Here is a 20,997-nt window from a genome sequence, read left to right on the forward strand (position 1 = left end):
AAAACGATGCTTCAAGACTTCGGCCGGTTGTCAAATTTCTGTCTTTAACTTCAACACAGATTAATTCTTTTCTGATTCCTAGTCTGTGAACCCAGGGAACTCTCCAGTTCACTGTAGCAGCTTATTGTAATTAGGGCAAGTCGACTGTTTGTTTGTGAGGTATTGGCTTTTGTACAGTTGGAGCTGCATTGTGTTGACGCTTAGTGAAAACAGATAGCGGGGCTATTTTAGGAGCTCTAAAGTCTGGCAATAATTGTGACAGAAAAAAATAAAAAATAAAGGAAGGAAAGTACAAAAAACCTGCCTGATCAGCAGAGCCACAGAGCTGGAAGTGTAGCTGACAGACCCACAAACAGTGTTTGGCTTGGAGATGGCGGTAGAATGTGAGCACAGAGGACACTGAGGATTACAATAGACTCAACCTGAGTGTCGGACGTTCTCTGTTAGTCAGGAGGGTAAACTACTTTGAGGGCTTCTTGGCCACAGTGCAGCTTCTGGATGGAAACCGGCAGCCCAAGAGGAATTTGCAGCTTGTGCTGTTAGCGGTTAACTGGGGAATGAAAATCAGTGTGTCGTCATGGTTCATTGGCTTATTAGTTAGGCACATTTAAAACTGAAGTTCAGCGAATAATTAGTGGATTCAAACATTATTTTGCCTCCCTCCAGCAGTCTGAAGCAAATTCAATTCCAAATTCTTGAGATTGAGTCTTGAGCCATAATAGCAAAAGCCTGTTGGATCGTACATCTGCAATATCAGAGATAACCCATTTTTGTTTCTTAATAAATCTCCTTTGGGTTCGCTAGGTTGAATAAAGAGTCTAAGAAATGAAATGGAAGCAAAGAGTTTTTGGATACAGGACTTGAAATACAGCAGAATCTACAGGGAATTAAATGTTAAGTCAAAACTGAAACCACGTTTTAACAGAAAATCGAACGACAGGTTTGTCAGTGCCTCGTAAACTTCATGCTGTTCACTAGAATATTCAGTCGGTGGGACCATAATTCTTTGGTTTTCATTTTGTTTCCCCGACAGGTGTTTCTCAGTTTCTGTATAGAATTATCAATCTGCTTCTCCAGTTTTTTTATATCACATATTTCCTCTTGGACACTCCGCACAGGCCGTGCTATATATTTCCAGTCGGTTGGACAGCTGTCTACAAAACAGCTTATCCCCTCTAAATAGTTGGTTGGCCAACAATCTTCACAGTGAAATTGCAACAAAACTGAAGTCCTCATGGTCAGATCCGGATCATGTAGCATCAAATATTCAGCCGAGCCAAGTGATGCACCTTGTACATCATGTCAAAACTCTTGAAAATATTTCAAAACTACAGCAGTTGTGTCTCACTAATAAATCAGTCATGTTGCTACTGTATCTCTCTGTGTACCTGCCAAACCGTCAGTGTACGAACCACAGCTAGTTCAGAATGCTGCGTCAAGAGTTTTACGTAAAGCCAGCTGTAGAGCTCAGAGCTCCCCCGTCCTTGCTTCACATCTTTGTGGAGTGAGAATACTGCATACAGTTTAAGATTCTATTCATAACCTGCTGCTGCTCAGATTGGTAGACTCTAAGCTCCATACACTACAGACTGGACTTGGCAATCTGGAATAACATGAAAACCTGTAAGCGAACACAGAGCTTTCATTGATATATGTCATATATTTATTGGATATCACTATTTTTCCCAGTCTGAACAGGCCAAAATCCTGGTTAGGGTAACTCAATTGTATGTGTTGTATACATTCTATCACTCTATTCAATGGACTGCTGCTCTTCTCAGGGCGACAAGGGGGATGCTGGTCAAGAAGGCACTGAAGGAGAAAGGGGTGAAATCGGTCTGCAAGGAAAGGAAGGACCCTTTGGGCCTCCCGGATTGGTCGGTGTCAGGGTGAGTGTCTCGGCGGCCAACTGCAAATTTCATTCATTTCCCATGAAAAGACAGCTCGTTTTCGTCCGCTTTCAACCCTGTTTCGATTCTTCTTCTACCAGGGTCAGGAAGGTAAACCTGGCAGTGTTGGTGAAAGAGGAAAACCAGGAGAAAAGGTTTGTCAGTTCACTTGCTTGGAGCTTAAATCCACCTTTCGTTCTTGGATGTCTGTCAAATTTGCAGTCTTGTACAAGCGGTTGAACGGTTCCAACAAACAGTAACAGTTCAGTCACCTCCGTAAGCATTGTCAAATAGACTTTCAGTATTACATGTTTTCTTTGTCAAACTACCCTCATAACTGTTGGGGGTAAACTTTCTCTTTGATGGCCTCCCTCCAGGGGAGCAAGGGTCACCAAGGTCACCTGGGTGAGCCCGGGTCAACTGGTGAGCAGGGAGAGATGGGGTTTGTCGGACAGAAGGGAGCGAGAGGAACCATCGGGCCAGTGGTGAGACATAGTTTCAAGGACTTGCTCGGTTGTTGATGGATGTGGGCTAAATGTGTGTATATATATATATATATATATATATATATATATATATATATATATATATTTCCCCAGGGTGCTCCAGGGAGAATGGGCCAACAAGGAGATCCAGGCGTATCAGGCTACGAGGTAAGAACAGTGATGCAATAATGAGGGATGTTATAAAAGTGAGGGGCCTGCAGCTCCAAACCTTACAAAAGTCTTACATCTGCTGTCTATTCCATAAATGTTAAAAACAGTGACAATCAGCATTATTAAGCATTAAAGGCCTATTTGATGTATTGTGTTGAAAGAAAACTATGGCACCACTTTATATGAATGTCATGTCTATAATACATAATAAGCACTTTCATTTGCATATACTTTATAAAACTCTTTTATAAATCTGTCTAATCATGCATGAAAACGTATTACAAGGTTTATAACGTATTTTGAGTGGTGGACTTAATGTGTTATAATTATGTTATACCTCCATGCCAAAGTGATAGAAAGAAGAATCTGATTCGTGGCTTACACAACACATTTTAACTACCATGACGCATTACGAAGGATTAACTTATAATACATTACGTCCACCATTGATAGTACTTTTTAAACTTTAAAAAAGTCATGCATGATTATGAACGGTTTTAACTGCATTGTAAAGTGTTATGAGTTTGCTTATAATGCATTGTGGACGTGACCTTAATATAACGTTTTTCCAAAACTTCTTATCTTTTATGTTTATGCCACGTAGTGTATGCACAGTGTGATATCGGATGGGTAAAAGCCCAAAACAAGAAAGTTGCCTCGTTGACAGAAACAATACCTGATGAAGATGTCATGTTGAAACATCTTAGTTGTATTCAGTCAATCTTTATGGGTCGAATTAGTGTGTGTGGGATTTTTTTCTTTGTATCATTTCCACATTTTTCACTGAGAAATTCAAAGCGCTTCTTTTCTCTCACAAACCAAAAGCTTGGATTGATTTTTGGAAGGTGTTTAATCGAGGTAAATATTTCCTACATAATTGAAAGGTGAAATTGACCCGCGACGATGATACAGTGGCTCTATTGTTCTGGTGTTGATGAATCACAGGCTGGATCTCAGTTGTTTTGTTCTCCTCCTTCTCTCCACACTCGGTGGGATCCGCTACTCTGATGCACCGTTTTGGCTGATTAAATTTTTTTTAAGTGCAGATCGAATCCACTCGTCTTTCTTCAGCCAATGACTTGACTTTGATTTCTCATGATTCTGTTTGAACCAGGGTAAAATAAGACATCTTATCTTGATTAATTAATGGCAGTGTGGACAGAGATAAAACCGTTTACAATTTAAATTATTTGTTGGTCTTAAAGTTGACCACTAGAGGACAGAAAGCGTCCCATGGAGACCACACAAGGACATACGAGAAAAGAAAAGCGAGTGTCGTGTCGACTTCTAGCGAGCAGTGTCTGCTTGCAGCTAGATGAATGTACCTCTACTCTAACTAACCATACCAGCGAAGAAGTCACTTTATTTTTGCCAGTTCTGGGGCGTTGGGGAAGCTTTTCATTTACAGTGGATTTTTTACAAAATGCGTTTTCTTGCTTCTTGTGCAAAAGAGATAAAAAAAAATTTAAAAAAATTGCAATATAACTAGTTATTATCTGTATGTGCACATAATCTATTCAGGATAAGATTGGTGAGGAGAAATTGATCATGGCAGAGTTGAAACCACAGTATAATCAAATTGTTGACACATATAAGCGTGACTTGACTGATGGATCTTCAAATTGCATTCTCCATGGCAACAAAAGATTAAGTGTTGATAGATGACATTGGTGCGTTATCAGTTTACAGAAGTTTTCTCCCCGTCTGTCTCTACCTCGACTCTGTCTGTGTCTCCACATTACCGACACAATATTTCACACAGTGAATTGGGAGTGAAGGCTGGGAGGTTACGGTCTCAAACTCTTTTTCTTGTCGTAGGGTCACATGGGACCGCAGGGCCTGCTTGGACCTCCTGGGCCAAAAGGGGAAAAGGTAGTAAAACCACATTTACGTGCTGTCTCTAATAGCCGTCTGCACTTTGATTGCGTCTAATGATGTAGACCTGTACTGATTGCATTACTTAACATTGTAAAACTGTCGTGCGGGTCATTGTCTTTGAGTGGTCAGTTATTTTGATGCATTGGTGCTTCAGTTGTGTCCCTAATTAGTGCTTCCTCTGTCTGTCTTGTCCTTGCAAAGTCATCCCTAATTTGATCAATGACATGAACTAGGACCCAGCCAACTAAGTCGGTGCTGTCAAATGTATATAATTAGCCAAGCACCTGGTCTGCTCATGATTTTGGGGATATTAGCAACATAATTTGTGTTCATTTGACAGGAGCAACACAAAATGGAACACGCCGCACTACAGCTTAGAGAGACGCTAATTTGCATGTTTTTTTTTTTTTGGTAGTCCCTGGGCAGGAGCCATCTGGATGCGGATATCAGTTACTTTCTCTATGCCAATATCCACAAAATAATGGCCATGCTTGCGTTCTAATTAAATCAGTATCAAGCTATCACGCCGGTCATTGCAAAATGTCAATTGAGTGAGACAGGTAACCCTGGCACTAAAACATGCTGCAGATAAATACACATCTGTATCACAGTTATATTAAAAGCACTAATGCTGCAATATATTGCTTTAATCCCTGTAAGTGTCAGCTGTGCTTGGCCCCTGGCCATCACTAATTATTCTCCTACTTTTGGATGCCTGTTGGGCTCCACGTTTTTTATTCATTTCATACGACACATGGTGCATGTGACTGTTACAATCATACACACATCCGTGGTTATTGTTTAATGAATCCCATAAAAACCCTGAAACAGACATTGCCTCCGTTTATGTGAAATGGGATCATTGTGGGTAATAGCACGTGTAATTATTTGCCATTCATATGAAGAGAGCGGGCGATGTGTTTCCTTTGTTGTACTCTTTCAAACAAAACATGCATTGATTTTGCACAAATCATTGGGTTTTAGGGAACATTCCATCGACTGTGGTTGTGCGTCTGTGTCTATATTGCTTGTTTAGGGGGAGCAGGGAGACGACAGCAAGGTAGAAGGTCCGGCAGGTCCCCAAGGTGACAGAGTGAGTTTCTTACATAAACCTGTTTTCCCTGTGTCATTCGTTAGTGGTGGTCTGGATTGTTTCATTCATTTGTTTCCATATGAACCCAGGGTCCTCCTGGAAACAGAGGAGAGAGAGGAGAGCCAGGTGAAAGCGGACACTTTGTAAGTGAAATATTAAAAAAACGGACATTTTGTTAGTGACTTCAGGTAAAGTGTCGATTACACTCAAGTGATTTCTGTACATTGACATGCAGAAACGTATTTATTTCAGGGTCAAATAGGCATTGATGGAAAGAGAGGTGAAGCTGGTGCCTCGGGGCTTCCTGTAAGTATCTTATTTATATCTCATAATTAAAATGTAAAAGATTTATAGACATTGTGTCATATTGTCCAAACACAATCAGTGTAATTCAAATCAAACGGCAATGATCATTTCAGGGACACCCTGGGCCAAAGGGACAACCGGGCCTGAAAGGATCCAAAGGTGACCAAGTAAGGACAGACATATAGTGGCATGGTTTTGTTATCAGAAAAACTCAATTACTTAACGCAATATTAGTGGACTGTATTTACTGCCATGCAACCATGTAAGAACTGTGGAACATGAACTCTCAATACTCCAGGGTCAGAAAGGAAAATCAGGGGCGAGAGGTGCATCTGGGACCAAAGGACCACCAGTGAGTTTGATACATAACTCAGTATATAATCAGACATGACTCACAGTGGAGCTTCATATTTAAAACCAATGCAAGCTTTGACATAAACATTTACGATTGTCTTTCTAAGGGTCCCGAGGGTCCTCTTGGCCCACGAGGAGTTGTGGGCAGGGAGGGACTTGAGGGCCTGTCTGGCATGGATGGAGCGCCTGGTAAAGATGGAACTAAAGGAGTCGAGGTGAGGGTTCCAAGGAATGACAAATCTCATTATTGTTCACTAAACAATGTATGATAATAAATGATCCTTGATTCCTTGAATCTTCGGTGTTAAGGGGGAGCAAGGAGAAGATGGAGAAGTGGGCTTACCTGGCAAACCTGGGCAGCAGGGCTCAACCGGTGAGATGGGGCTTCCTGGAAGTCAAGGCTCCTTTGGACCAAAGGTGGGAATGACGGGTGGACAATTTGTACACTTTTTCTTCATTTTAGTTGCTTGAGCTTGTTGGGCAAAGTCTGTGCCAACTCTGCTGTAATCTGCCAGGGTGGCCTTCCTTGGCGCCACCAGTGCCGCCTTTATGTTTGGACTGTTTTCTTATCTCCAATGCCACCGTATTTCTATAGACCTCATTTTCACAGCAACGACTGCAGAAAGTAAGTGTTGCAAATATGAACGAGTTGGCATAGTCTTAGTTTTCATGGCCTTGCCAATGTAACAGGATAGTTACATAAGCATAACAGTGAGAAACATACATTTATTTGTTAGCATTAGGCACTTTTTTCACCTCGCTGCACATAGGGAAAAAAGTTTTATTATGATCTGGTGATATGTTGCTGATCAGCATGCGAACATTTATTGGATTTGGAAGGTTGGTTATGAGATAAACTGTAGTTTGGTTAAACGGCAAGAAACTTTCTAAACTGATTTCAAGAGGTCGCCCAGTTGAGATAAGGTTTGCGACCCCACTTAATGCAATAATCAGTGTGGTGGGAAGCCAGTGAGGGACCACGAGCTTGTCGCTGCACCAGCGGCTTATACTGGTTGGTCTGGTGTCTGATTACAGGTTACTTGGTGGGAGGATGCGCACGTGTTTATGTGTGTTTGTGTCTTGTTCTCCAGGGTGAGAGGGGTCTTCCAGGCCAAACTGGTGCTTCAGGGAAAAAAGGCTCTATTGGCGGGATGGGATTGCCAGGACAACAAGGAGAGCAGGGACCTGAAGGGCAACCAGTGAGCACTGATTTGTGAAATAACTTAAATTTCCTTTACATGACAACTTTTTTCTGCTTGTTCAGTAATGAAGAGTATCATACTTTCTTTTCACTGTTTATCAGGGGGTTACTGGTGACCAAGGATTCCCAGGGGTGTTGGGACTGTTTGGACCAAAGGTATGTGCACCCGTTAAGCTCCACTCGCAACCAAAGTGATGAACTTCAGGTGAATCAGACCCATGAAGTTTTAGTTTTCCAGTCTGAACAAAGTTGTTGATGGCGATATGACTCGGAATGGCCCAAAAGCAATTTCTGGGTATAACTCACATTTTGGTTGAAGTGCTTTTGTGAAGTTTGAGGTTTTCAAATTGTCTGGAGGTACATTACATTACTTTGTCTTCAGTGAAAAATTGATACAAAAGCTGTTATGTATTACTGTAACATGCCCCAGGATGACATCTGCTACACCATAAGTCTGCTTTACTTACAGCACTGCTGCAGTATAGATTATTGCCAGCTGAAGAAACAGAACAGGCTTTCCTGGAGTCTCGCTCTTTAATGTAAACCCTGAGGGTGATCTTGGATACTCTCCTACTGTGGGAGTTGAACAGGACTGTGAAGCAGATGAGCTTTGTGTTAGTTGTTCAGTGGAGTTTAGAGTAATTGTTCTAACTCAGGAGCAATGAGTATGGATAATTGGAGTTAAGTCATCAGATAAAAGTGCAGGCTCTGTAACAAAACATCTCAAGTCCTGCAGTGATGTTGAATGGCTGCAATGCAACAATATCGACCCTATTCTACATAGGAGATGAAGCTGTTTACCCTAGTTTCTTATACAACTTTTCCACTTGGAATTATTACATTAATCAAACTTAAGATGTGTATTTTTATTATGGCGCTATTATGATAAAAGCACTGTGCTGCAAACCATTTATTTTTACAGCTTTATTAGAGTAGATTAAAACTGGTAGCGCGTGTGTCGTTAAGCAGTGAGGTAGCGGTTTGCAGTGGTGTATGAAAATGTTACATCTTTCATAATGTGCCCTAACAGAACGCTTTTGTATGAGGCTGCCAGTGGATTAATATAGGAGCATTGCACCATATAAAACATCACCGTCTCTGAAGGGGCTTTGGGTTTACCGCTCTCAAAGAACAGAGCAACCTTGGAGGAGGTGAGGAGGGATGAGTAAAGTGACAATCCTCCTCCTCAGAGGAACAGGCTGAGACTGCTTTCAGAGACGCAAACTTGAACATCTTCATAACAAAGTGTCATTTCTTAAATTGCCTTGTGTGGTTTTGAAACAATTAGCCAATAAATAAGCAAGTTGATCATTGAGTAAGTCATGTATTAACATGGTGGCTGCCATTTGCTAACCGCAGAGACATTTGTCAATGTAACAAATCCTGCTTCTTGTCAACAAAGGTCATTGAAAATTCAATATGGGTTTAACCTTTAGACTTACCATATCTTATCCACGCTTATAAACTATAAATATTTGTCTTTCTAGGGACCCCTGGGAGACATTGGCCCAGCAGGGATACAGGGACCAAAAGGACCACGTGGTTTGTTGGTAAGATGAAGATTAATGGTAGTTTGGTAACTCTGTGCAGTTTTTCAGCCGACACCAGTGCACTGACCTCTCACAAACTGCATACTTCCCATGAAAAATAAACAGTGCTTCATAAGATACTCCATCACATGTGTCGTCAATCACGAACATGCTTCTGCTTTCCAGGGTATGGAGGGAGCTTTGGGCCCCGTTGGCATCATTGGCCCCAGCGGTCATCCTGTATGTACCTCATATCTCATCCTATCTGCCAAGCTTTGTGTGACTTCTCTCTGCTTTTTGGCAGTGATGGAGTGATCCTCTGTCTCCTTTCTCTCCATCAGGGACCCACGGGTGACAAAGGGAGTCGGGGGGAGACGGTGTGTGGTGATGTTTTGATGAATCATTTTGTTTGCACCCTGAGCACAGAATCGGATACTTAGTATGGAGACGGCACACCACTCGGCCTCCTCTGCCCTCAGCACTTTTCATTTCCGATTGTGCTCCGCTGTTTGTTCTTTACACTCACAGTGACACTCAGCTGCTGTGGAATTCCTGTCAGGGTGATAAATGTTAGCTGCGTGCTCATCTCAAGCTTTTTAAAGAGATTTCTTAAGAGCGCTCGTATAAAGGCATATTTCACACGCTCACTCCCAAAAACGTCAACATTCATGTGTGAGTTTGCTGCTGTGAAATTAGGATTTTCTGTGTGTAGAAATACCGTTTCTGAGTGTAGACCTACAAAGAAGCAAGAGTGCAATTCAACAAACGGTAGATACATTCTATCGAATTGGCACGAAGACGGCATTACACTGGGCACGATAGAACAATAGCGAGTCTGCTCTCTAACTCTTTCTGTTATTGTGGGATTGTCCACTTGTGCATATTGATTACTTTTACTTTTGTTTCTTACAGGGGTTGCAAGGACCAAGGGTGAGTAATTATTCACCCCTGTAGCTAAATCATTATTCCTTGCACAGGCCGGTAGTCTGCTCAGTGCTAGACGAAAATCAATTACCTACTTTATCATCTTCCATAAAATCCAAGTTCTAAAATAATGAGAAGAAGGCTAATGTGATGTTGCAATCTTTCAGGGATTTCGTGGCCCTCGTGGACCGCCTGGACCACCAGTAAGTTTTTGATTTTGCGTCAATGTCAAAATTCTCCTTTTATGTAATTCAGTCTCGACTTGAGCGTTTTAACACGTGAAAATAAAGAGAATTAAGTTTGGTTAAAATGGGTTGAAAAAGAAGTACTCGGCTGTGGGTGCAACATCTATTCTGCTGGAAAATCATTTGAAGAGGAAAATCTAATTGGTGCATGAACACCCTAGTTAAACTGTGAGCTTATGATGTGTGTTATTTGGAGACTAATCAATGACCCACTGTGTTCTGATTCAAACAGATGTTAGCCAGCGGCTCCCCTTATCTGCAGTTGACATGCTTTATTCCCTGTCCGTTCATGCCTCATTTCCTGTGCATTCATAAATGTTTTTGTGCATATCTGCATATTGGATGGGAGTGGCAGAACCCACCACACACACAGTGGAGAATAGGATTTATAGAAGTAATTACATTATACACTGTACAATACATAAGAGTGGCTGTTACTACAAAAGTGCAAACAAGATAAACAACAAAAGTGTGTCAGTATACACGGTGTATATACTGAAGGCTTTTCTCTTTGGTTTTCAGGGTCTGCCCAGCTCCACACTTTCACTTGTAAGTATGTTTCTCTTTAATGTCCATCATGCATAGTATGTCATAAAAAGCTGTAAAAAATGTATACGTCCTAATGAATGTCACGAAAAATCATAGTATAGTATTCCATGAAAAGGCATTCAAAAGTCACAGTATCAGTATAGTATGTCATAAAAAGTCATAGTATAGTATGTCAAAAAATTTTTAAATTATAATATGTCATTAAGAGTCAAAGTATAGTCATAAAACTTAATTGTATATGTCGTAAAAAATGTTTAAATACTCAGATATTGTTAGCCATAAAAAAAAGTCCAAATGGTATGTCATAAAAGTCATTGATAAGTTGTAGTATAGTATTTAATACATAATTGAAGTATAGTATGCAATACAAATGTCACATTAAATTCATAGTATGTCATAACGAAATATTTCATAAAAAGTCACACTCAAGGCAATGTTGTGGTTCCCTGATCGCCTTGCTGTCTTCTTTGGCAGAGAAATGAGGCTCTTGGTGTCGCCTTTCAAGTCATCATGAACTCCCATGCTGCACTGAGGCCCGAGGTTAGTTCTGATGGAAACTAGGCTCATTGCAAGACATCACAGTTGACTGTTGGGGTCCTAATGGGTATTATTCATTTGAATAAGTCCTTCAAAAAATGTTTTTTTCTGATCCAATAACGGATAAAAACATCCATAGAAATTACAATTCAATCACGCCAACATTTATGTCCAAAGCAGAACTATCCGAGCATGGACCTGCTCATGTTGGACCAGGGCACAGAGATCTTCAAGACCTTGCATCATCTCAGCACTCTGATCCAGAGTCTGAAGAACCCGCTGGGAACCCGCGACAACCCCGCACGGATCTGCCGAGACCTCCAGAGCTGTGAACAGAGGATGTACGATGGTGAGGAGACGTATAAACTGCTCGGTCCTCTCTGTGCACATATCCGTTCTGTTCTTGTTAAATAAGAGCCGTTTTCCTCCGCTGCTGCTCTTCAACAGGCACTTACTGGATCGATCCAAACCTCGGCTGTGCCGCCGACACTATTGAGGTGATGTGCAACTTCACTGGTGGGGGACAGACTTGCCTGAAACCTATCACAGTATCCAAGGTTAGAGACTATCAAAGTCACGCTCAGTTGGCAAGTAAACATCTCTAGGATATTAATGTTTTTGGAGTTATTCTTCAGCCATAACATTTTGTAATTAATTATAACGCACAAGATCACAAACACAGACAGACTTAATGTCTGCATGAACTGTAAATGAAATAATAGGGACAGACAATCAGACACAATCTGTGATCCATATGTAACTAATTAATGACACAATTGGAGTCTATTATCAACTAAAAACAAAAATGTTACTTTTATTACATAGACACAAGAGTCCAGTTATTGTTTACATCAGGAATTTCTTCAGGAATTATGGCATTTATAAACAAGCCTATTTTCTAAATTAGGATTATTCGAGAAACACACATTCTTGCTTTACAGTTGGAGATGGGCGTGGGTCGTATCCAGATGAACTTCATCCACCTTTTGAGCACGGAGGCCGTGCAGCACATCACCATTCACTGCCTCAACACACCCGTGTGGGCAGCAGGACCCTCCCTGCAACCCTCATCCAGGGCTGTGAGCTTCAAGGCCTGGACAGGGGAGGAGATCCAGGCCGGCGACCTCCTGGAGCCGCTCATACCCCGGGACGACTGCTGGGTGAGCACTGCTACTTTTCTGGCATGGCTACAAATTAGGATTTTATCCACCAAAACGCACTGTGTATATCCTGGATTTCCTCCCTCATGAAACATTTGTAAAGCAAATTCTTTAAAACATATTTAAAATGCAGCATCGCTTACGTTTAAAAATGTTGTACTGTTGAAAAAACGATCCATCTTCACGTCCTGTGACCGAGCGCTACCTTCACTTTCAGATCAAAGATGGCCGCTGGCATCAGACCCACTTCATCTTCCAGACCCAGGACCCAAACTTACTCCCCATCGTGGATGTGTACAACCTAGCGACCAGAGAACGTGGCGCGAGCTTCCACCTCGAGGTTGGACCCGTGTGCTTCTTATAGGGCCCTCCCGTGGAGGGGGCCGAGAAATGGAGGAAGGCAGACGGGGGAGACTAATGCTTCTGTGGTTTCCAGGACAACAGACCATTTTCTCCCTGCGAAATATGCTTGGACTGCAGAAACAAGAGGGGGGGGGGGGGGGGCACCGCAGAAAGGAGGCCCATTGAAAATGCAGAGATAAGACTTCTAGCACTAATCAGCCTATGGAAAGCAACAATAAGCTTCTTTTTTTTCAGAGACTCGTTTGTGTGATACAACACCTGAATGCCCCTTAAGTAATATGACCGTCTCACCCTATGTTGTATCATATTTTCTTCACGGGCTGTGACCCGATTTAGCAAAAAAACGTTTTGTTTTTAAGAGAGATCTGTACAGAAATATGGGACAGTTACATCTGCAAATGCAATCATTCCTATTTTAATGTCTAAGTATTATTTATACATGTATATGTACTGTATATTGTAATATAAAGTGCAATAGTTATTTTTCCACATATGCATTATAAACATAACATCACTCATTCAGGTATGCAGTGTGCCTCAGACACAAAGGCGCACTGTCTCCAGGTAAGTCTTCTTGAACTTCGAATAACTGTCCGGCGCCGAGAGACCCCGCCCGCGTTCATACAGATGTCCTAACAAAATCAACTGCTGTGCGGCGCTCTCCGTGTCGAAACATGCGTGGAAGCTCCCCCCCCCCCCCCCCCCCCCCCGTGTGAACCGAGAAAAGTGTGTCAAGATGCTACCTCGTACTGCGCCGCTCATCTCGCAGCAAACAAAGACGTTACCTGATGTGAATCCGGGATGACACGGAGGAGACACCTGGTGCTACAACCGTTGACACTCGTATGATAAACTCTCGTCAGCTCTCAGCAAAAGCTACGTCTGTGCTTTACCAAAACCAAAACAAAGGGAAGATTGTAAAATATATACACGCAGGTCAAATTTGTTAAATTATATTTTCAAGGTATTATTTTCACGTTTTCAATATTCTTTGTACTGTCTGACACTATAAGTTAAGTTTTTGTATCTGTCAAAATGTCTATAAGTATGCAACCTTTACTATCTACAGTGGATTCTATTTAAATTGTATTTAAATTCTGGTTAGCTTTCCAGTTCAAAACCAGGCATCAATGTTATATTTTAGGAGTCATTTAGAGCGTTAAGGGTTCTACAGTCTGTTTTTGTTTTTCCCCCAATTAATCTGTCCTTAGACAATCAACTGTATTTTAGGACATTACCATCTGTATCATTTACTGTTCAAGCGTTTGTCACTCAAAAGGTGCAGCAATGGCGACGGGTCCCGCCAATCTATAAACTCAGAGGATTTCTTACAATACAGAACACAACCGAGCTAACGGTGTTTAATCTGTGCGGACATTTCATGCTGCGTGAATGAAGTCTAGTGACTCAACAGGTAATTCAATAAAAGTCTGAAACCTTTGTTGATAAGCAGCTTTCGTTTTCTTTTCATTAAAAGGAAAACTTATTATCAAAGTGAGCAAATAACATGCATTTAAACTTCCTAATATTCATTTCACACATCTGGAACTGTCAAATCCAAAACAGCTACTGTTGTAAACGTGGAGAAAAATGGTGTCCTTGAAGTAGTGCCTTTCTTTTTTTTTTTTTTTAATGACAACTCCCCGATCAGTTTTAGTGGCAACTAAAAAAAAAAACGAACACACAGGCAGACTTGGTGGTTGAAAGAACTATATTAGCAGACTGCTGTATCCTAACACACACGGTCTTATCTTGGGCACATGGCATGGCGGCCCCCGTCGACGGGGAGGTTCACTCCAGTAATGAAGCTGGCGGCATCGGACGCCAGGAAGGCGATGCTGTGGGCCACTTCTTCCACCTCCCCGGGTCGACCCAGGGCATGGGTCTGTTTGCACTTTGCAAGGAACTGGATGGTGAAAAAAACAAACAGATTGACAGACACCGCGTGTTTTTTTTAGATATATTGCTGACTGGCTTACACTATATTTGTCTCCTGTGCTATCACAGATGCAAGGAGATGACAACCTTCTGAAGGAATACATCTGTTTTAGTGGCAACACATATGCGTTACCTGGGCATACTGGTCCTCATCTAGTCCTGCTCTCTTGTGGACCTCTGTGATAATCACACCAGGGCTGAAGAGATGCAGCAGGAGCAGGGACACAAAATATGGAATTAATTTCCAACAGAAACAACTGATAAATGCTTTTTAAATCAGAAATGAATGGGATATGTGTTAGCTAATTGTATATATCCAAAATATGAAGGAGGTCAACTACTGAACACAACAAAAATACATGAATTCTTTATTAAAACCCTCACCAGACAGAGTTCACCCTGACTTGCTTTGACGCCAGCTCTGAAATAAAAAGAGTCATGTTATTTACTGTGAACATTTTACAATGCTTAACATAATACAAAGTATAAAGGAGCAAAATGGCTCACTCACCAAGTGCTGTACAACGTGTGAACTGATCAATGGCGGACTTGGACATGCAATAGGCCAGCACACCAGGGAACTACAGAGAGAAAGCACTACAAGTAACACATACATGTAGTGGGTGTGGCTGTGAACAGGTGGCCCGCTGTTAATACCCACTGATCTCTGTCCGTTGACACTGGATACGTTGACAATGGAGCCTTTGGTCTTGATCAGGTGGGGCACACAAAGCTGAGTCAGGTGGTATACGGTTCTGGAAAATGAAACAAACGTTAGGGGACATTTGAACTAAAATGATATAATAATATACGTGAACACTACATATGAAGTGTGGGAGTAATCACTACTAGTCTTGTGTCCTCACGAGGCTGTAAAGGACAGTTGCATCCTAACATTTGGGAAGGATTTTATCGTGTGTTCCTCCTCAATTTATGACGAAATGTGTGGGTGAGCACAGCTTTTCACTTCTGTATTAATGTTCACATCAAATTTAATGCAGCGAGCTTGTCCTGTATGAAATTATATGAACTACAAAGCTATCAAATCCACGACAAATGGACATCCATATATCCAATATCCATACAAGGCTAAAATAGTCGTATCTAGATTTAGTCAAGGATGTACACACGTACTGTAAATACAATGAGATTCATACAGAACAGCAATTTCCTTCAAATGACCTCCATTTATCTTGCCACTTAAAGCACATGGTTGTTGTCCGAATAACATTGAAATAAAAACACATCATTTATCTATTTCCAAATCCTTTTTGAAATAAATCCATGCATCACTTCAGCCAACTTCCATTTGAACTTGAGAGTCATCCGCCATATCTCAGCTACTATACAACCCGTACTGCTGTAGGTTTAGCACCAGTATATCTTTATGATGCTATGAGTTATCCTACCTGACATTGATGTTCATGATGCTGTCGTACTGAGCCAGGTCTGTTGTCTCTATGCTGCCCATGGCCAGGATACCAGCGCTGTTAACGAGGACGTCCAGTCTGCCGAAGTGAGCGACAGTTTGCTCCACCGTCCTCTTCACCGTCTCCTCGTCAGTGAGGTCTCCAGGAACAAGCAAAGGCTAATAAAACACAGACGTGTTTGGAATTTAAAAGGCATTTCTTTTTTTAAGAGTTTCAAAATCATAGGCACACAGAAATCACTTTGTTAAAGGCAGTAATGTTTGGATGATAAAGTAAGATTGTTTCCATGTTTTTAATGTGTCAGCATGTATGCTCCAGTGTCAGAAATGGTCATTTTATATTGTCTACATGCATTTACACGTTATAACACCCATTTAACACATGTGGATGTGCTCATCCAACAATGCATTGCGGCTCAATATATTGATAGCAGACTTTTTAACACCACATTTTGACGAATATTCACTTGCAACTTAACGTGCGAGGCTTTGGTGATACGTGTACTTGTTTACACAAGCAGACCACCAAACTCCAACATTAAAAGAGTAGAATCTTGATCCTCTCTTCTCTTGGTCCACAAAAGACTGGATTGAACGGTGTGTGGACATGTTTGTTCTCTAGTTAATATTTCATCCCAAGTCACATATAACGTTCGTGCACAGCTCAGTGTGAGAGCCGCGGCTACCTCGGCTGCTCCACAGTCGGTGCACTGTTTGGCTATTTTCTTTAGATTGTCCACGTCGCGTCCGTTAAGAGCCAGCAGCGCTCCGAGTTTGGCGAACAGGACGCTCGTGCCTGCACCGATGCCCGAGCTGGCACCCGTTATGAGGGTCACTTTATCCCGCAGGGAAGACACCTGGAACACACAAACATCAATGTCCATCAAGTGTCCACGCAGGTACTGCACCTCACGATGAACTGAAGTTCAGTTGGTATGAAGCCATAATGAAGTAGAGTGAGTAGACTTACTTTAAATGCATTGTCTGAGGCCATTTCTGCGGGGTTTTAATGTAGTTTGTATGAACTTGCTACGGACAGCGAAACACGCTTCGTCCACTAGTGATGACGTAGGAGGTGCTCAACGGTTTGACAGCGCTGCTTCAGTTTTAGACGTCCAAAGTTAACCCTTAAGCATCATGTGTTTCGAAGTGGTGCCATTTAACAATATTGATTTTTGCACACAGATGTATTATTTACAAACGTTTTATTTAGTACAAACCATTGACAGTTTATTTACATTGCCTATCAAGAAAAAAAAAGTCGGAGGCGTGTTTTCTTTTTGGACTAAACTCTGAATTTATGAAGATAAACAGAAAAGGGTTAGCCTTTAATTGCAAAGCAAATAATTTCATAAAATAACAATAAGCACACCAAGTTAAAACATTTGAAAGAGCATACATGTGAATTTTGCTTCAGTCTTGCACTACTTCGTGGACAGCAATTAAAGTGTTGACGTATTTAAACCACTGAGTAAGTTTGACTCAGAATTTAAATGGCGTTTACAACAAAAATATTAGAGTCCGTGTCACGATCACTGTTGATGTCTGGGGGCTTTCTATCTAATTTCTAGCCTCTAACAAGTTATCTACTTTAACTTTGGCAGGGTACTTTACACTGCATCAATAGGCTTATTGGAAATATCAGAGTCCAAGTTTGTGTTAAAGGCCTATTTGCATATCTGAAGAGAAAACTGTCTATCCAGCAAAAGGATTGGCATGAATGGTCACATCCTTTATCCGGGTTTCCGTCAGCGGTCGGAACGTCTTCTCATTGACGGGAAGTTTCTCCAGTTCGTCCAGTGCTTCCAGGCCATCGATGATCCTACGCGTGGAAGAGAGACAGATGTCAGCTGCTTCAATGAAATACATTCTAAACAATCTAACTTTCCAGGCACACTAAGCGGCTGTCTGCAGAGCCGAAAAGAAATGTCCAACAATCATTATTTCTATCTCACGTAACACCCATTTATCTGTATAAAAGGTTGCGTACTTTCCAAACACCGTGTACTTCATGTCCAGATGGGGCTGTTTGGCATATGTGAAGAAAAACTGGGAGCCATTTGTGTTGGGGCCATTGTTTGCCATTGAGACCACTCCTCTTACATTATGCTGGAATAAAAGAAAGCCAAAGAACACAAAAGTTACAATGCTGAAGAGTGATGAACCCCGATGTAATATTGGGTAAAACCTCTTGCTGACATCGGCCAACATGCTAGAACTAGTAGGTACTCACTTTCAGGTGTTCGCTGAACTCATCTTCATATTTGCGGCCCCATATACTTGTTCCTCCTTTGCCTGTGCCTGATCAAAATACGTGGAAGGACGAACGAGAAGTGAGGATGAGAATTCTGCCATTTCAGTGTCGATATGCAGCAGATGCAACAACAATCCCATACCTGTAGGATCTCCAGTTTGAACCATGAAACCTTTAATATTGCGGTGGAAGACGCAGCCAGTGTAGAAGCCACTGGCACACAAAGCAAGGAAGTTCTGTAAATAGTGAAATATACGTGTTAGGATAGTCCACGACTTCGTCGAGGAAAAGAAGTGTAAATCCATTTTTAGGCCTTTACAAATGACAGTAGCATTATCATGTCTGCAATGCATTTTACACTAAAACTAAACCAAACATGAACAAGTTAAATCCTTTAAAAACAAGGAATATTAAAGAGACTGCAGCGATGAAATGTACCCAAGTACTGTACTTAAGTACAATTTTGTACTAGTACGTGAGTATTTTTATTTTGATTCTTTATACTTTAATAAATCTATTACAGTGGGGAAGGAAATATTGTACATTTCACTCTGCTACATTAATGTTTACAGCTTTAGTTAATTGCTATTTTGTAGAGGCAGATTACAAAATATATGCAAAATCCCCAGCTGCAACACTAATGATGCCTACACATGAGTATCAATCATTATAATTTAATTATATACATTATTCTGAAATGGCCCATTTTGCATTACGAGTACTTTTTGATCCCAATACTTTAATGCATTAATCTTTACTTGTAGCATAATAATAACACACGGTGGCATTGATACTTTAGTAAAATGACTTCCTTCCACCACTGAAAGAATGTATATTCTATAATAATATAACAACTTTAATGCAACTTTCAGCCAAAGCGCTGCAGCGTGTGACGTAACGTTAACTGTAGCCAAAGTTAGTTCACTTACCTCACACGTTCTCGGTGCGCGCTCACAAAACAACTCGATTTTAATTTCTCCTAGATCTGTTTGAAGTGTAACAGCCTGTAACATTAGGAAGAGAAGAAGAATCATTAACCCAAAACGTTAACTTTTAGGAGGCATGGGAATCACCATTCACTACTGTTTGCTAGCTAGCTTAGCACGTTAGCCGGACTAACAAAATAAGCACGTTCTCCTTACAAAAGGGAAGTTTCTCGCCTGGCTCCTAATAAACGAATAGGCCTTAAAACACCGTGTTAGCTGACATTTACTTAAACGGTTCTGTTATTTTTAAGATAACAGACATCTGCTGAAAATGTCCACAATCAAATTTACCATTTCAAACGTTGCGTCTTTGAACAAGTGTGTCGGAAAACATGTCCGTGTAGGTGCAGTGGCCAGCAAAGAATGGTTCCGCAGGGAATTTACGATCTTCGAAAAAAACTAAACGAAATTAAAGTGACATATTTACCTCTGCACAGAGGCTCGATGTAAACAGCTAGAACCACCCAGTCTCTGCAGAGGTTTAACACTCGTGATGCTGTTAAGTCAAATTAACATGCTATGTGGCCCCTGGACGGAAATTCTGGGGTTAGCCCCCCAATTTTCCCATTCTGTGAAATGTTTCAAATTGTTCTATGGTTTCTCTGCTCAAGTATTAGACCTACCAGATTTGTTACGGGTTACATGCAACATACAGGCACAAAACTGGAATAATAATTGTATTAGATTTTGATAGAGGGACCTTGTTAAAGACAGGACCTCAGCATGAGGTAGTCGAGCAGGATGCACCTTGAAGCCTCATGCCAGTTGATTTTGTGCTTTGGTGCATAATCCTAAACACAGGCTGGGCAGTTGACAGATTATCTATCCAACCCAAACATACAACAGAACACACTCATTCACAAAATTCAAATTTCAACAAGACAAATTAGGTCAATCAAGTTTATTTTACCTCTAGTGGATCGTGTGCAGGAAAAGATGGGACACATATTTAAACAGAATACTCTGTGACATAATTCATTTTAATACGGACACAGAAGATTTCCTTATTAATGACAAATTTGACAAACCAACAATGCATGAAGCCAAATGGGAAACATTGAAAATAAGGATTTTGTACCCAAAAATGATTTAAAGAGAAAGAACAAAGATGGACATCACAGGATGAGAAAGTCTCATAATGTCAACATACACACAGATAACACTCACACACACACACATTCATCCGTGCGAATCCTGATGAAGACACAATAATTCTGAAACACAGCTCCATTTGTACATGGTCATTGAGGAAAACGCAGAATCAATGTTAAACCAAGAGGTTTCTTTAAAAACACAAACACATTTAGTTTTAAACCAGCAGTCCATATTAAATACACCAAACTAGAAAGAATGTATAGAAATGCATATAAAACTAACTGTATAAAACAATTGTTTAAATTAATAAAAAACAGGTGTAATAAAAAAAAAAAAAGGCAATCAACTCAAACAAGGAGTGAGTACTAGCTGGTTTCCTGAGTAATTTAGTTATATTGTAATAATACCAAGTGTCAAAATAAAAAAAAATCATAATTATAAAAAAAAAGGGCAAACAGAACAAAAATATTGACAACTATAAACGCAAAAACTAATCTATTTCATACCATTTTACTAGCAACCTACACAATGCATGTTTACCGTAGTGACCGTTTACTCGCAGTGCATGTGAAACACTTTACATTTGACTAAAGGTTCTCTGCCGTCAGTCT

The 20,997-nt window shown here is 40.9% G+C and overlaps 3 protein-coding genes across 3 annotated transcripts in view; 1 reads left to right on the forward strand and 2 right to left on the reverse strand.

Moving 5' to 3' along the window:
* col27a1b (collagen, type XXVII, alpha 1b) overlaps nucleotides 1-12,759 on the forward strand; it is a gene marked incomplete at its 5' end in the record, with an annotated part of 57,840 nt that extends 45,081 nt beyond the window's left edge. Inside the window, 25 exons of the mRNA XM_079160793.1 lie at nucleotides 1,782-1,889; nucleotides 1,991-2,044; nucleotides 2,267-2,374; nucleotides 2,489-2,542; nucleotides 4,364-4,417; nucleotides 5,460-5,516; nucleotides 5,606-5,659; nucleotides 5,769-5,822; nucleotides 5,936-5,989; nucleotides 6,121-6,174; nucleotides 6,284-6,391; nucleotides 6,486-6,593; nucleotides 7,268-7,375; nucleotides 7,480-7,533; nucleotides 8,865-8,927; nucleotides 9,093-9,146; nucleotides 9,248-9,283; nucleotides 9,819-9,836; nucleotides 9,998-10,033; nucleotides 10,598-10,624; nucleotides 11,099-11,164; nucleotides 11,342-11,510; nucleotides 11,609-11,718; nucleotides 12,103-12,321; nucleotides 12,539-12,759. Coding sequence (XP_079016919.1) covers nucleotides 1,782-1,889; nucleotides 1,991-2,044; nucleotides 2,267-2,374; nucleotides 2,489-2,542; nucleotides 4,364-4,417; nucleotides 5,460-5,516; nucleotides 5,606-5,659; nucleotides 5,769-5,822; nucleotides 5,936-5,989; nucleotides 6,121-6,174; nucleotides 6,284-6,391; nucleotides 6,486-6,593; nucleotides 7,268-7,375; nucleotides 7,480-7,533; nucleotides 8,865-8,927; nucleotides 9,093-9,146; nucleotides 9,248-9,283; nucleotides 9,819-9,836; nucleotides 9,998-10,033; nucleotides 10,598-10,624; nucleotides 11,099-11,164; nucleotides 11,342-11,510; nucleotides 11,609-11,718; nucleotides 12,103-12,321; nucleotides 12,539-12,685 — 1,974 coding nt within the window. The 3' untranslated portion in view covers nucleotides 12,686-12,759. The remainder of the gene's footprint in view (nucleotides 1-1,781; nucleotides 1,890-1,990; nucleotides 2,045-2,266; nucleotides 2,375-2,488; nucleotides 2,543-4,363; nucleotides 4,418-5,459; nucleotides 5,517-5,605; nucleotides 5,660-5,768; nucleotides 5,823-5,935; nucleotides 5,990-6,120; nucleotides 6,175-6,283; nucleotides 6,392-6,485; nucleotides 6,594-7,267; nucleotides 7,376-7,479; nucleotides 7,534-8,864; nucleotides 8,928-9,092; nucleotides 9,147-9,247; nucleotides 9,284-9,818; nucleotides 9,837-9,997; nucleotides 10,034-10,597; nucleotides 10,625-11,098; nucleotides 11,165-11,341; nucleotides 11,511-11,608; nucleotides 11,719-12,102; nucleotides 12,322-12,538) is intronic.
* Nucleotides 12,760-14,377: 1,618 nt separating this feature from the next.
* Nucleotides 14,378-17,107, reverse strand: LOC306697537 (3-oxoacyl-[acyl-carrier-protein] reductase FabG). The gene is made up of 8 exons (XM_079161517.1): nucleotides 17,022-17,107; nucleotides 16,738-16,908; nucleotides 16,032-16,210; nucleotides 15,284-15,377; nucleotides 15,134-15,203; nucleotides 15,007-15,043; nucleotides 14,756-14,819; nucleotides 14,378-14,590 (listed from the first exon to the last, which is right to left on the reverse strand). Exons 1-8 carry the CDS (start codon nucleotides 17,043-17,045, stop codon nucleotides 14,432-14,434), a joined length of 798 nt encoding a protein of 265 aa, XP_079017643.1. The 5' UTR covers nucleotides 17,046-17,107; the 3' UTR covers nucleotides 14,378-14,431.
* Nucleotides 17,108-17,281: 174 nt separating this feature from the next.
* ppil3 (peptidylprolyl isomerase (cyclophilin)-like 3) lies at nucleotides 17,282-19,617 on the reverse strand. The gene is made up of 6 exons (XM_079161233.1): nucleotides 19,583-19,617; nucleotides 19,235-19,309; nucleotides 18,448-18,541; nucleotides 18,285-18,352; nucleotides 18,042-18,160; nucleotides 17,282-17,873 (listed from the first exon to the last, which is right to left on the reverse strand). Exons 1-6 carry the CDS (start codon nucleotides 19,583-19,585, stop codon nucleotides 17,747-17,749), a joined length of 486 nt encoding a protein of 161 aa, XP_079017359.1. The 5' UTR covers nucleotides 19,586-19,617; the 3' UTR covers nucleotides 17,282-17,746.
* Nucleotides 19,618-20,997: the final 1,380 nt, after the last annotated feature.

This window comes from Pholis gunnellus, assembly GCF_910591455.1.
Source record: "Pholis gunnellus genome assembly, chromosome: 6".
Classification (NCBI taxonomy): Eukaryota; Metazoa; Chordata; class Actinopteri; order Perciformes; family Pholidae; genus Pholis; species Pholis gunnellus.